General features: G+C 44.3%; 2 protein-coding genes across 4 annotated transcripts; one reads left to right on the top strand and one right to left on the bottom strand.

Annotated features, from left to right (window-relative positions):
• The first annotated feature begins 4867 nt into the window (after positions 1 to 4867).
• On the top strand, positions 4868 to 9258 carry LOC117587761. Its single transcript, XM_034278693.1, has 8 exons — positions 4868 to 5429; positions 5663 to 5776; positions 6343 to 6430; positions 6641 to 7089; positions 7286 to 7998; positions 8060 to 8230; positions 8298 to 8451; positions 8511 to 9258. Exons 1-8 carry the CDS (start codon positions 5049 to 5051, stop codon positions 9057 to 9059), a joined length of 2619 nt encoding a protein of 872 aa, XP_034134584.1. The 5' UTR covers positions 4868 to 5048; the 3' UTR covers positions 9060 to 9258.
• Positions 9259 to 12139: 2881 nt separating this feature from the next.
• LOC117587762 lies at positions 12140 to 13538 on the bottom strand. 3 transcript variants are annotated; one of them, XM_034278696.1, is made up of 2 exons: positions 12387 to 13538; positions 12140 to 12356 (listed from the first exon to the last, which is right to left on the bottom strand). In XM_034278696.1, the coding sequence occupies exons 1-2, from the start codon at positions 13515 to 13517 to the stop codon at positions 12261 to 12263; spliced, it is 1227 nt and encodes a 408-aa protein (XP_034134587.1). In that variant the 5' UTR covers positions 13518 to 13538; the 3' UTR covers positions 12140 to 12260. The 3 variants fall into 3 exon arrangements, with proteins under 3 accessions (XP_034134587.1, XP_034134588.1, XP_034134586.1); XM_034278697.1 differs by having other exon boundaries at positions 12140 to 12454; positions 12551 to 13538; XM_034278695.1 differs by having other exon boundaries at positions 12140 to 13538.
• Positions 13539 to 14365: the final 827 nt, after the last annotated feature.

The following is a 14365-nucleotide window of genomic DNA, read 5'->3' as shown; positions in this document are numbered from 1 at the left end:
AGTTAGCTTTGCAGCAAGAGAGAGTGACAGCTGCACAGCAGTAGGGAGATTCTATGGATAGATTAAACTGTGAAGAAAGACAAAGCTGGTGTTGTGTTGACAAGCTGGTACAGCTTTGCTGCTAGTCAACACAGCTCCACAGAAAGTCTGTGGCGAAAAACAGGTGATAGACTTAATGAAGTGTGAAATAATGGACTCTGCAGTAAGGTTTGTGTACCTTTTAAATGATCTGATTGTTCAGTGATTCTTATGTTTATTATTTGCCAAATTTAAATGTTATTGAATTAACACGGTGTGATTCTGCCTGATGGACCTCGCAATTGCTTGGGTTCACTTCGGAGCACCCTACTGCGTATGTCAGATGAGTTATGGTGTCGGGCGATATGTGGCTGCTGTTTTGCATATTCTCGTCCAGCCCAAGCGATGCCGTTGTCCTTGCTGCCCAAATTGAAAATTGAAAAATTGCTTATTGCAAATTTGTAGCCGCAATCGCTTGGCCAAAACTGCGCGAAGCTCACAGGACAGGAGTAAAGGCAGAGAAGAATAGCGAAATAGTGAAATGGCGTTACATGCCCTTTGCTCTTTTGAACTTCCGTTTGCTATTTTGGCGTAGTGCACGTGCCGGACAGTGGACAGCGGACAACGGACAAGAAGAGAGCTCTGGCCGTTGTCCACCCGCTGGCTGTTGCTGATGTTGCTCCCGTTTCCTGTGTGAGAATTTAGCAATATATTTTTCTTTTTCGTTTGACGTCCCTCGTATCTGGCGAACTGCAACTGCCAGGGCACTGGGCACTGGCACTAGCACTGGACCTGGCCACTGGGCAATGGCAATGGCATTGGCAATACCAAGAGAGACAGCAACACCAACTCCAAGGGAAAGCAAAGGAAAGGAAAGCACAAAACTTTTGCATATTTCGTACTTTATGCTTGAAATATTTATGATCTCATGCAATTTGTGGCTTACTTCTTGGTCTTGGCATGGCAACTGTCTGTGCGCTGTGCTCTCCTGTCCTGTCCTGTTCTTTTCTGTCCTCTGATGGCATGGTATGGTGTGGCCTGGTCTGCTCGGTTGGTTCCTCGGTTCACCACAGAACCACATCTAGCGACGTGTCTGCCAATCTGTGAAATATGCTGCTAATGCACTTATTGCCCTCGTTCTATTGAATTTATGTCGAAATCGTCTCAGACTTGTGGCTTCTGCATTTGATAGTTGCCATCCCATACCCCATCAAACTCTTCCGCTTCCTCTTTTTTCACACTAATTTGAAGAAAACTTCTCTGAAGAAGTGGAAGGAAAACTAACCAGCCACTCAGCCTAATTGTGCATCCGTTTGGGCCTGACCACCAATCCCAGAGCTATCAAACATTCATCTCTGGTCAGATGCAGGGCTAATCTCTGTTATCAAATAATTTCTTTAGAAATATGGGAAGCTTTAGAACGGACCAGCAGCATTTCATTTACGAGTAGTTCCTGCTGAAATTGTAAGGATTTTTCAGGGAACTATGGGACCCACCCGGACGTGGACAGATTAATTGCCCATGCATTGGATTTTGTCGGTTCTGCTCTGGACCCCATTGAATATTCTTGCTACTGCACATGCACATTGGAGACAGGCAGACAGAGAGACAGACGGATTCAAGGGGATTCCCTGTCGTTGACACGACTGGCAGTGGACAAAAAATCTGTTGCCTAATTTATGGCAAAACGAAACGAAAAGAAGTCCCCAGAGTGCATTTGAAGTGTGTCGAAGCAGCACCACATAGGGGCTGTGTTGGGTCCCACTATTTGTTTCAAATTTCCTTACCAATCGATTAGGATCCAGGGTCCAGCTTCCAGTGTACAAGATATGGCCTTTGCTTGGGGAATTTTGCGGTTTTGTGTTTGCCCAAAAGTGTCTACTCAATTGGAAAAGGCTGTGGGCGCCTTTGAAAGCTTTCATGACCAACGGATCGGGACATACATTTTTGTTGCAACCGGTTTTTGGCAAAGAAATCTTGCGCTCAAGCCATTTTTACACATTCTCCCACATACTTAAACAACACAAAACCCCACGTTGACCAGCTCACTGCCCTCTTGACTGTTGGCTCCGTTTTGCTGGCAGCTGCAGATCCTGCGGCTGCTCCTGCAACTGCATGCACATCCGTGAAGGAAATTACCAAACAAGCCGCGCATCCGGCAGATATGCGCCTGCAGTGCTCCAGTGCGCCATTTCCAGACATCATTGTCTCCATCCTCTTACGTATCTCGTCCTAGTCCACAAGCTGCACGTTTATACGTATACGTAGCATAGGCAGCGCATCAAAATGAAGTGAAATTAATTAAATGCCTCGTGGCATGCCAACAGCTTACCGTGGATTACGGTTAAGTGAAAGATAATTCTAAATCGGCTGGAAATAATTGCCCGATATTTGAGTTTCAGTTTAATGTTAGCTCGATTTTCGTAGAAATTAAAGCAATGAAAATCTCAATGGTACACATCCCTCGAAGCATTTAATTAACTTCAGAACAAATAGTGGCAGATACGAGCTAATATTTTCTACTGTCTCTTCGGGGTTGAGGTGCGCTCGTCATTTTCGTTATTTTAATCATATTTTCAAACACACTCGACTGCAGCTGGCAGAAGGTAGGAAGGCAAGCGGCACAGTTAAGTCCGCACTTGGCCCTCTCCGGCAATATACGAGCAAGCCAGCCACGATTCCACTTTTTACTTTGCAAACTCATCAAAGTTAAGTTGCCTATGCCCGGGCAGTGCGGCGGGGCATGGGGTAGTGGCAGTATCTTAAGCTGCCACAACGGCACTTCAACGGAAAAGTTGCCGTACGAATAAGTAGAATTCTATCTATATAAATGAAAGGTTTTTATATAGAAGGGGGAGGCGGTGAGCCTGGAGAATGTATCTCATAGATGGCTGGCAATAGCTTGTTCCGAAATTTGTTTGCCTTGCTGAATTTTCATTTCAATTTCCCGTGCAGTTTTATTTAATCTCACTTGAGGTGCACAACGACGAATGCATTCGAGTGCCTCACTCGTTGTGGGTTAGTCTGGTTGAAGTGCAGGAGCAGACTGAAACTGCATTCTGGCTATTTGTGTACTGCTGTATTCTCATTTTTGTCCTTTCCCCAAACTCGTACTCTTGGTTGGTGTTGAAATTGCATGTGAATAGTTGGAAAAACTTTTAGGCATTCATTTCCGTTTTTATGATGCAAGAGAGGAAGAGTACAATTTAAAAAAAATTAGTTTCTATTTTATTGTTATTTAATTGACTCTAACTCGGTTTTTAAAAAACACTTCTCTGGCGAATGTTCGACTTTTCTAATGTGTTTCAACGACTCCTTTTGGTATGATGCGCTGTCAGAAACTCTCTATGCTATCGCAACATTATCCCCAGTTGCTACACGTAAACTTCCACTCCTCTTTCCGGGTACGACTGGAGTGCCATTGTTGGCCCACACGCCGACTATACAATGACAAAAGTTTAGCAAACAAAATTGTTTTTGCCGCTGGTTCTTCGAGCACCTTTTTCTTTGCATATTTGTTTTTCCAAACTTTTCGATTGCTTGGCTAAAATGCTCACCCAAATGGAGAAAGAGATGCACACAGAGGTGAGGAAAATGGAAGCGGGTCATACTCGATATCCACATATATGTATGTGTTCTAGCTTTTGTCCAAATTTTCTTGTTGGTCGCTTTTGCCTGTTGCAATTTGTTCCCAATTGATTTCCAAACACTTGGAATTTATTGGTTTTCACAAAAGTTTTCGAAATTTTATTGTTTCCGCTAATTTCTTTTGTCCAGCCAGAGCTTGAGCATAAATATTTAGTTGCCATGAGATCTTCTCGTACCCTCGGACCCGTACCCAGCCAAAAAGTTGCACCGGATATGAAAGAAGAGAAGCCAGTGAATGGGGAAGCACTTTCTGTGGTGCGGATTAGAGGGAGTGTGTGGTCGGTGTATGTTCTTGAGTATAAGGATTTGAAGGATTTAATTTTGCTGAAAATAATTTGTGGCTTTCCTTACATATAACACCGCTCCTAAAGCATTTATAGTCTGGAATCAATTGTAGACTTTGTAAAGGAAGAATTAAAATATGTGAAGTTCCATCCATTTAATATTTCCATCAACTAAATGTAGTAACAAGTTTCCTTTAATTATATTTGTTCTTATTTTGCATAAATATGGGCAGGTCTGGCAACGGCACACGCTCGAACAGCTGCTATCTCTCTGACAGTGTCCTGTGCGCATGTCCTTGCTGTTGGGGCGCTCAGCTGGTGCCGCATTGTTTTCCTGCTGCCTACGCCGAGTGTTAAATGTTTTGGCCTTTTTTTCGGGAAGTCGCCATAGGCCATTATTTATAAAAAAATTGATTAGCAAACAGAATCGATAAGTGCATAACGAAATCGGTGCCCGGGGGCAAGTGAAATTCGGAAAGTTATCCTCGAAGCGAGGGTTAAGTGTCGAGTGGGATGCTGTACAAAGGTGATGAAAGTTGAAGTCTGCATCTGCCGGAATCATCACCCAGGGGCCGAAATGTATATAAATCATCGCATCAAGATCAATTCAAAGCACAATTAGATTTTCATTATAATAATCAAATGGGATTGTGTTCAGTTCTTCAGGCAGAATTGTTTCCTGCAAAGTATTGCACAGATATTTATTGATTTTTCCTTTATAACTGGCCAAAGAGGAAAACCTCGAGTACCAAGAGAGCGCAGAACTCTCAGTCACTCTCTCTCTCTCTCTCTCTCTCTTTGGATTTTCGTCTTGCTCTCTGTCGCTTTTCTTTTTGGACTTTTGTTTTGCTCCGCTTATTCGCAAAAACATATGAAAATCAATTCTCAGCTTGTTTACAACAATTAAAATGGAGATTAAACAAAATGCCAAATAAATAAATAATAAATTAAATATAAAAACCGATTCCTCAACCGCTTATCGCCATCATAAAGTGCACCGAGATAATCTCTATAAAAATCGTAAAACTAATTGAAAAACAAAACGAATAACTGTTGTCTGAACGCTGTAACTAATCCCCCTGCTCCCTGCACTCCAACATGCTGAATAGCCGGAGCCCCCCTCAGTACAAGCAGCAGGCAAGGGGGGGCTCCGTTAGCTCCGCCAGCTCCACCGGCTCCGTAAACGTCTCTGGCTCTACGACCCCCCTGCTGGGCCATTATTCGACAACGTACGGCCATCAAGGACATTCACACGCCTGCTATCATCACCAGCAGCAGCAGCAGCAGCAACAGCAACAGCAACAACAAGCTAAGCAACAACAGCAGAAACAACAGCAACATCATCACGGTGGCCGCACCTCACTAACACCCACAATGAAGCGGGGCAAGAAGCAGTGGGGCAGCAGGGAGAGATCCGGCATGAGTTTCCTCATTGTCATTACCTTCTTTGCCGTCTTTGGGCTGATCATCCTGACAGAGGTGAGTTCCTGGGCGTTTCTGTTTTAATCACTCCTCGCGCTTATCCCATGATTCAATTTGTTTTTATTTAAACACCATCAAATGGCTGGAAAAATGTACAATTAACTTGAATTTAAAATTCAGTTCAGGATTACGTTAGCGAGTGGGAGAGCTGAGAAAATTAACTTGAAATTCAAATTTTTAAGCCACAGTAAATATTTCCATATTCTACATTCCCCTGCCTTTCGTTGCAGGTCTTCATGATCGACGAGCGCATGCATAGCGGCGCACGGCAGGTTGGTGTCGGTGGAGGCGTCAGCCTGGTCGGGCGAATGGGCGACTCAATGCCGGATTATGATAATGTTAAGGTAAGTTTTGCTATGCAAATCTGTCATGCCAGCAAAATCCTGCCGTTGTCCAGCGACGCTCAGTGGAGGCTGTGGGAACACGAAAGATGTTTTTTGCCTGGAATTCTGGCGCATATTTTTGTAGCTGGCGGGCTGGGCCAAAGGGATTTGCATTTTTAATACGAATCTATCGCTGCCGCAATTAGCACTTAAAATGCTGCGGCATGGCCCTTACATTTTTGAGCATATTTTGTCGCACAGGTAAAGCATGTATGAATTGGCTGGGCAATGCCCAATTAATTGGTAAATGTTCACCGCAATGTGCTGCAATTGGAAAATTAATTTTTGATAAATTAGTTGAATGCTCGTTTAGATACATTTTCGCAGCAAAACATTTGAGTGAAAATGGTGGCTAAAATAGCTTATTGTTGGCATTAATATGTCTAAAGCCAGACAAATGGCTGCTGTTTTACTCTAAAAGGCATTAGATTCCATACAAATCTTATTCGAGTCTTACCTGTGCTCCGTTGCTATTGAATGTGCGTTAACTGAAATTATATTTTCCATTATTATATTTTTATTTACAGGAAGACTACGATCTACTGGATGACAGCATTCTGAGTGATAATAAGTTAGGTTTTGTACAGCTTCGTGACAATAAACTCAAAATTCAAGGTGAGTAGCAGCCAAGTGGCAATTGCATCCTCATCCTCATCCTCATCAATTCCCAAAGCAATCATTGACACAATGGCTTGGTCGAAATCGTTCATATAATGCAATTTTGAGGAGCGCTCGATTACAAAGAAGATGAAATGAGAAATGACAAAAGATGGCATTACGTATACGCCTCATGTCTCATGTCTGATGCATTTTGCAATTTCACAGAAGCCGCAGGCGCCGATGGTCAACGCTTGGCAGGAATGATGCTCAATGGAGCCAGAGCTGGAGCTGCTGCAGCTGCACACGGCCCTGGACCTGGCGGCGGCACTGGTGTTGGTACATTTGGTGTGAATGTACCGCTCATACCCTGGGGCCAGATGCTGCCCGAGAAGGTGGAGGAGACGTTGCCCCACTTTCCATTTGGCACATTGCCCAGCGACGGTGCCTGGCAAATTGTCAACGGCACCCGCTTCAAGTTCTTTGTGTACTCCGCCTACTTTGATCGGCGCGAGGGCGCACGTCTGGTGCGCATTGTGGGTGCCACCAAGACACGCGGACCAGAACGTGTCTGGTGTCGTTTCTGGTTCGGTCCGCCCCCCGCCAACGGCACCGAGCCAGGGGCATCCACAGTCCGTGCCAAATACACCTCAGCCACAGTGATGGCACGCGTCAAGGTGAGTTCAAGATGTTCACTCTGATAGTCCTGGTAGCTAACAAAGAAGGCGCTGACCACAAGCGGACTAAAATGATTCAGATTGGGGTTGATGCATAATTGGAATTTATTTAAGATTAATGGCATGAGAAAAGGTTTTGTTTTAACTTTTATTAATTTATACTTAATTTATTCATTGATTTAATACCAATTCGCAGATCATTCGAGAGAACTGGAACCTAAAGTACAGCGCCTGCTTCATCCTCTGCCCGGTGCGTGCCCCGCCCCTGGATGTGCCACGGTTTGTCAGCGTTGTGTCGCGACTGCGAGCGCCGCCTGGCAATCTGCTTACGCTACGCAACACTGATCAGGATCGGGACTTTGCACCACAGCAGCGGAATGCAAGCAGCGGTGGCGACAGCAAAAGGGGCCAAGTGCCGCGAGCGCCGCCCAGCGGCGATAATATACCCGATCGCATCGCTGTCTGCGTGAAGCCTTTCCACTTTAACTACGACAAGGCGCTGTATCTTATGGAGTACCTGGAGTTCTACGCCCTGCTGGGAGTCTCCCACTTCACCTTTTACAACCACACGCTGGGACCGCACGCCTCCTGCGTGTTGCAGAGCTACCAACAGGGCCTGGTGCCCGGCAACCTGACCGCCTTCGATCTGGAGCAACTGCAGCCGGTGGACGTGGCGAACAATGCCACTCCAAAGGTGCTCAAATCGCTGCACTACCAACGGCCCACGGTCAGCATTCTGCCATGGAATCTACGCATGCGCAGCCAGAAAGAGATCCGCACCGAGGGCCTGTTCGCGGCGCTCAACGACTGCCTCTATCGCACAATGTACCGATACAAGTACCTAGCTCTCGTGGATCTCGATGAGTTTATAGTGCCACGCTACTCGGACACGCTCAACGAGCTGATTGGGTGAGTTGGGACACAAGTTATTGTGGGTTTATGTTCTCATTATATTCCTCATACCTTGTAGCTCTCTGAATCAACGCTTTCGCAATCGCAATACTGGGGCTTATTCCTTCCAAAATGCGTTCTATTATCTGCAGTTTGCGGACGATGCGCTGGCCAGTTCTGGAATCGTGGGAGGCGATGAACAGCAAGCCAATGTACGGGCATCGCTGGTAACACAACGCAAGACTCGCAGGTTTGTAATCCCCTGAGCATCAATTGTTCGCAGATCTCCCATTTGTGTGTGTCCTTTCCTTTCAAAGGCGCTACAAACTGCATCCACAGAAGCAACGCTCCAAGTACATCTGCAAGCCAGATTCCGTGGTCGAGGCTGGTAATCATTTCGTGTGGGAGTTCTCACCAGGCAAGGTATCCCTCAATGTGCCGCCCAAGGAGGCCATTTTGCAGCATTATCGAGTAAGTACAGCTGTAGGGAAAATGCTTGCCAAATGGCTTGAACTTCTTTATGTTATTAGGTGTGCGAATTCGGTGGCAATGACTGCATTAAAGCTCCATCCGTGGTAGATCGTACGACCTCCAAGTATGTAAATCGCTTGGTACAGCGTGTGGACACCGTGTACCGGCATCTGCGTCAGCGCTGCGATCTGCCAGCCCTGCCAACGCTGCCTAATTCTGAACCCAAAGAGGCCGATTCTCCGCCCGAGATACAGCCGAAAGAGAAGCCAAAGTTACTGCATCACATACGGCAACTGAACGCACAGGACACTCGAGAGACTCGAGTGAGTTCAACAACGAAGACAGTCACAACCAGAGCCTCAACGACAACAACGACAAAAAGAACGACGACAACAACAACAACGACAACGAAGAGAGCGGAAGTGAGGAAAGAGAAATCGAACCCCGACCCAGTGGCAGTGCCAGTCTCGACGAGCAGCACGACAGGCACCACGGTACCCCCGAAGCAACCGCAGCCCCAGTCATCCAATGTGCGCAAGAAACGGAAGCTGATCGTGTTCGAAGTCAACGACTTTGGGGTACCCGTGGCCAGAGTGGAGTATCAATGAGTGCGAGACTTGGCAGGCAACATTTAGCCACAGTCTACGCTTTCATTGCTGTGCCAACTAGGTGCAGTCCCTTTAGGTTGTGCCTCAGTGCGGTTGTTCGACTTACATTTACCCATTGCCAACATGCTCAAAAACAAAGAAAAAAACAAAACAAATGCAGTCTACGCAATGATTTGCTCACCTTGAAAAGAAAACAAAAAGAAAAAGAAAAGTTGAACCAAAGCAATGACTTATAAATAATATATTCACGTACATACCAGTCCCCCTAGATGTACGTACAGTGAATATCGTACAATTTGATGTAAGCTTGATAGAAGACTCCATTCCACAGTATGCTGAGAATTAATTGATAAGCGTTGAGATTCAATGTTATTTGGTTGTATTACGGATAGACAGGACATTAGCAGAAACTTTGCATATATATCTATTGCATTTTCGAATGTAATCCAATCCACATGTTTCATATTACTCTGGGCACAATGAACAACTTGCAACTTATGTAACGAAAATCAGCAACAAATAACAAATAACAAATAACAATGAGACTTTCCTTATGTTGACTAATACTTTGGTGAAATGTTTTTGGTGATTTTGAAATGCTACTAATACAAAATTATTCCTATGCTAAATTCTGAAAATTCCTAAAGATAAATCTTAACCATTATCTAGTGCACAAAAGTACTTATACCTAGATATAGATACGAGTATGAGCATAATATAAACTCCCTACGAACTGTTAGCTGTACGAGTAGAAAGGAATTTTAGTTGCAAGCCAATATTGAGGGGGGATACCATACTTCCTCCGAGCTAAGCTAAGCGCACAGACTCTGAGTCATTGGGTTGATGATAGTTTAGTGTAAGCCACCCTTTTGCTAATCCCTAGTCTAGCTAGTGCTGTCCGTAATCAAGTTAGGTAAGGAAACAAAAAAAAAAACTCACACACAACAGAAACAGAAACGAATTTTCAATGCTTCGAAGTTTGTGGTGCACAAACAAATCGGTTTATTTGAGTTAGGCTCGCAGTGACATCTATCAGTATAAGATACTAAATGAACGAATTCCACAAGTAATATTAAACAATGCAGTGTATCTAGTTGCTAAGTAAACAAACAAACAAACCAAATACTAATGGGCATTATGTATTCGATTACCATAAAGTCAATAAACACAAATAAATTAAACATGTCTCACTTCGCACTCACTCGCTGTAAGTTTGTATGCCACTCTTTACAGCGTAGATAGAAACGTCATGAAATTATTTTAAGACTTTCAAACATAAAACATAGAAATGTTTTGAGAACTTCTGAGAATCGATCTTAAGGAGACCCTGCAATTAATTCTCAAATTAAAACTAGTGAAAGTATCAATCTGCACTCCCTTTGTACTCCTCCAGAACAACCAATTCGATTGGCTTCTTGTGTATCTAAAATTCCGAAATATGCGAACTGTTCGACTTTATTAAATATTGAAGGAACTTTCGTCGTCTGGTCTGGTCAATCGGTAAGCAAAGCCTGTACTTTGTGACTCCTTGTAATTGTTTCTGGCGTAAAACCATCAAGAACATTTATTTGAGTACCCAAGAAAGTTCAGAAAACAATTATAAAATTTTATGAAATTATTATGAAATTATAATTTTTTTTTTCCATCTAGTTTTACCAATACCCTGAATTATTTCATTTTTGGCTTATGGTGTCCTCTCCCAGGCTACCCAGCAAGCCCCCAACTACGGACAATGCATCCTCCCCTGTTCCTCCGCTGTTCAGATGATATTTGAACAACTGTGTAACTCCTCAAACAAAACCAAATACCCTTAGGCATTACGTATTTGATGCCATAAAGTCTATAGACGGAAATAAAACGAAGTGCAATATAAGAGTGTCCCAGAAGGGGAAATTACGTTTACACAGTAAATGCTCCAGCAAAACTGTTCTAAAGTAAATGAGATTGTTGAGCGTATAACAGAATGGGTAACAGTAGTGGCGCTTTTGTGGCTATTCCTGGAATTAGTTCACAAGATTTTATGGCAATAATATGGCAAAAATGTATAGTATAACAATTAATTTGTAGCTAAAAGTGTATGGAAAAGCTATAGCGGCTGGCTGAGAGCATACACGTCTTCATCGCAAGCTACTTTTAAATTGCTATAAATATCACAGATATAGAAAGGAGAAATATTTTAAGTATATGTATGTGAGAATCAAAAAATACTTCAAGGGGAACCTAAAATTCATTCTGAAAGGGAAATTGTTTTGAGTGCTTTTATGTTTATTTAATTGAGTGGGGTCTCCATTTCTATACGTAAATATCAACCACTTCGATTTGGTTCTTGTATAGCTTAAAGTATTAAGTTTGCGAACTATTTGTCTTGATTCAATATTGAAGCAATTGTCGTCTGGTCTGGTCTGGTCAATCAGTAAACACATTCTATAATCAGAAGCAGATCAAGATCCACAGCTGGATAACAATGAACACATGTGGGCACACAGTTTGCACTTTCAAATGTTAAGAAACAAATAATTGACTGAAGAAGTTGAACATTAAGTTTGTTATGAGTGCAGCCACAGGATTGCTGTGCAATAAATTGTCTATTCTAAAGCTACAGCCTCTAAGCCCCAGACAGCATCCAGCCTCCAGGTCAAGCTACGACGATGCTGAAAAGATACCGGAAATGTACAGGAAACAAAATTACTTAATAGTCGCGATTGGCGCAATGGCCGTGCTGACTCCGGATTCCTGATTCACTGCCGGACTCCTGTTTCAATGGCATCACTGAAATTTGCACTTAAACAGGCGTTGCACGTTGCGCTTGGGTCAGCGCAAAAAGTGCACATTTGGTGTCCAGTGGAAAGAAGGGCAAAGCGACCAAATGACATCATAATTGCAATTGCAATTGCAATGACCACAAAAAAATGTGTGCATCGATTGATGAAGTTAATCGCTGGCTGACACTGCAATACCATCGTAAGTCTTACGTTCAGCTGCAGGCGAGACTTGTCTTGTTTCTGCTTTAAATGTGGAACCATAGCTTGCCAAAAGGTTAAGCCATCAGTTTGTTAGCGAAAGAAGTTCCGAAAAATCGTTCACTGTGTTGCATTGAAAGTGTTTTTTATTGCTGCTTACAAGAATACCCTACACCAATTAATATTTACATGCATTTACATTGTGGTTGCATCCTCTTTTGTGGTAGAGTCATCTTCGGCTCTATTCGGCGGCAGATCCCTCTTCAGAAGCAGATTCCTCATCGGCATCAGATCCCTCTTCAGAGGCAGATTCCTCATCGGAATTCTCTTCCGAGGACGATTCTTCAGAGGAAGATTTTTCGGAGGAAGATTCCTCATCGGAGTTCTCTTCAGATGAAGATTCTTCAGAGGAAGATTCTTCGGAGGAAGATTCCTCATCGGAGTTCTCTTCAGAGGAAGATTCCTCATCAGAGTTCTCTTCATCGGAGTTCTCTTCAGACGAAGATTCTTCAGAGGAAGATTCCTCCTTCTGATGGCGCTTAATGATCTCCTCCAGCTGGCGCTCTATATTGGGCTTTTCGAGGGCAAAATCGGCCAAGGTCTGGCCCACACAGCTGCTGGCTTTGAGACCCTTGCCCAGTATCTGCAGGCTTTCCAGCTTTAGGCTAACGAGTGTGTTGGGTGCATTCTCGAGAGGGGCGAGGGCCTGATTGATGTCCCTGCGGCATGTGATGCTTCCGAAAAAGCGCTTCAGGCAGGTATTGATTTCTCCAATCAGACCATTGGTGGCGCTCTGGACCGCGGAGATGGCACCGTGGACATTCTGCTCGTACTGGGCCTTGCGCACCTGAAACTCATCCAGGCAGCTGTGCAGATAGGCCGTGTAGCGATTCTGCAGTTCGTCGATGATTTCCTCGGCCTCGGTGCTGCCGCCACCCAAGGTATCCGCATCAACGCGTTCCAGCTGAGCGGCTGCCCAGTCGTTCCACTGCTCCTTGATATCCGCAGCAAATTTCCGACTTTGCTCATCAGTTTGCTCGCTAATTTCGGCCAGTGATTGCTCCAGCTCCACGGTTGTGCCATTGATGGCTTCCAAAAAGTTTAGGGCCCCTTGCAGGGCATTCCGCTTGATACGATTGCTCACACTTCCTATGGCACTACGCAGATTCTGCAACGTGGACTGCACGATCGAAGAGAAATTTGCGAGCAGCTCAGTGGCAGCATTGTGCAGAGCTTGGGTGATCTGTGCTCCAAGTGCAAGTAAATCTTGGGACAACGGACGTTTGGTAGTCTGCAGGTTGCCCTTCAAGTCCCCATCTAGGAGCAAGGCGGTCTGCTCAGAACCAAGGATACCGTTAAGAAAGGGCCGCGCCTCACCCACCGCACCGCCCAATCCGTTCAACAACGATTCCAAAATTGATGGCTGTGAATCGGCCAGAACACAGCCGGAGCTAATGGTCAGAGCGAGCAGCAGTAGCGTTGGCTTGATCAAATGCATCTTCTAGATCTCGAACGGAACTCTTTCTCTCCGGCAGTTGGCAGCGACATTTTATAGCTCTTTCTGGCAGCTCGGTCATTGGTGGGACACCCGACTATTTCAATATTGGATTAATGTTTAAATCTATTGAGTTAGATAATATTTGAGCAGCTGTTTGCCTCAGCTGACGCAGTGGAGTGCAACGTTGGAAAGTGCACGCTGGAAACAGCAGAAAATATCCCACAAAATATTTGCTACAGAGCACTCTTTGAAGAGAGTGACTTTAAATTTAAGATCTATTTGAAACTAATTGCTTTAATTTCTTAATTGATTGGACATTAAACAAGTAATTTGGTCGCTTGCGCGAATGCCGTGGTGACCAACCGATTGCTTTGATGCGGGCTCAGCACACATTCCTTTGCACTCGCATAAACACACACACCCACATACTCGCGTGTAGATATCCTTCGTTGACAAAAGGCAAAGGTTGAACTTTGCTTTAATTTTGAAATTTATATGCCTGCAAAACAAAAGGAACGACGCGGAGAGCGACCGTCAACGTCATGTTTACGCTCGGGTTATACCCTTTTGTGCTGAACTTTATGCATAACTATGAGTAAAGGGGGGAGAGGTAGAGCCAGGTGGCCTTTTGGAAGGTTGGTGTGGAGTGGGGCAGGTATAATGATTGTCTGCTTTTATTATGACTTTAATTGTCGCTTGACAAACGTCGACACAGCCACACACGAAGAACGTTTAGTGGGAAGAGCGCGCGAGAGAGAGAGAGAGAGAGGCGGCAAGGCCTTGAGCGACATGCAGTATATTTCTACATTTTATTAGTCTGCTGTTGGTTTTGTTTAATTATGCTGTCA

The sequence above is a fragment of the Drosophila guanche genome, unplaced genomic scaffold, assembly GCF_900245975.1.
Source record: "Drosophila guanche unplaced genomic scaffold, DGUA_6, whole genome shotgun sequence".
NCBI classification, from domain to species: Eukaryota; Metazoa; Arthropoda; class Insecta; order Diptera; family Drosophilidae; genus Drosophila; species Drosophila guanche.
Note: the sequence above shows the minus strand (reverse complement) of the source record. Positions and strands in the feature narration are given on the sequence as shown.

Coding starts and splice junctions, on each gene's coding strand:
- LOC117587761 (XM_034278693.1), top strand. CDS start 5,049: ATGCTGAATAGCCGGAGCCCCCCTCAGTACAAGCAGCAGGCAAGGGGG. Junction 5,430..5,662: donor GGCTGATCATCCTGACAGAG/GTGAGTTCCTGG, acceptor CTTTCGTTGCAG/GTCTTCATGATCGACGAGCG. Junction 8,452..8,510: donor CCATTTTGCAGCATTATCGA/GTAAGTACAGCT, acceptor TTATGTTATTAG/GTGTGCGAATTCGGTGGCAA.
- LOC117587762 (XM_034278695.1), bottom strand. CDS start 13,517: ATGCATTTGATCAAGCCAACGCTACTGCTGCTCGCTCTGACCATTAGC.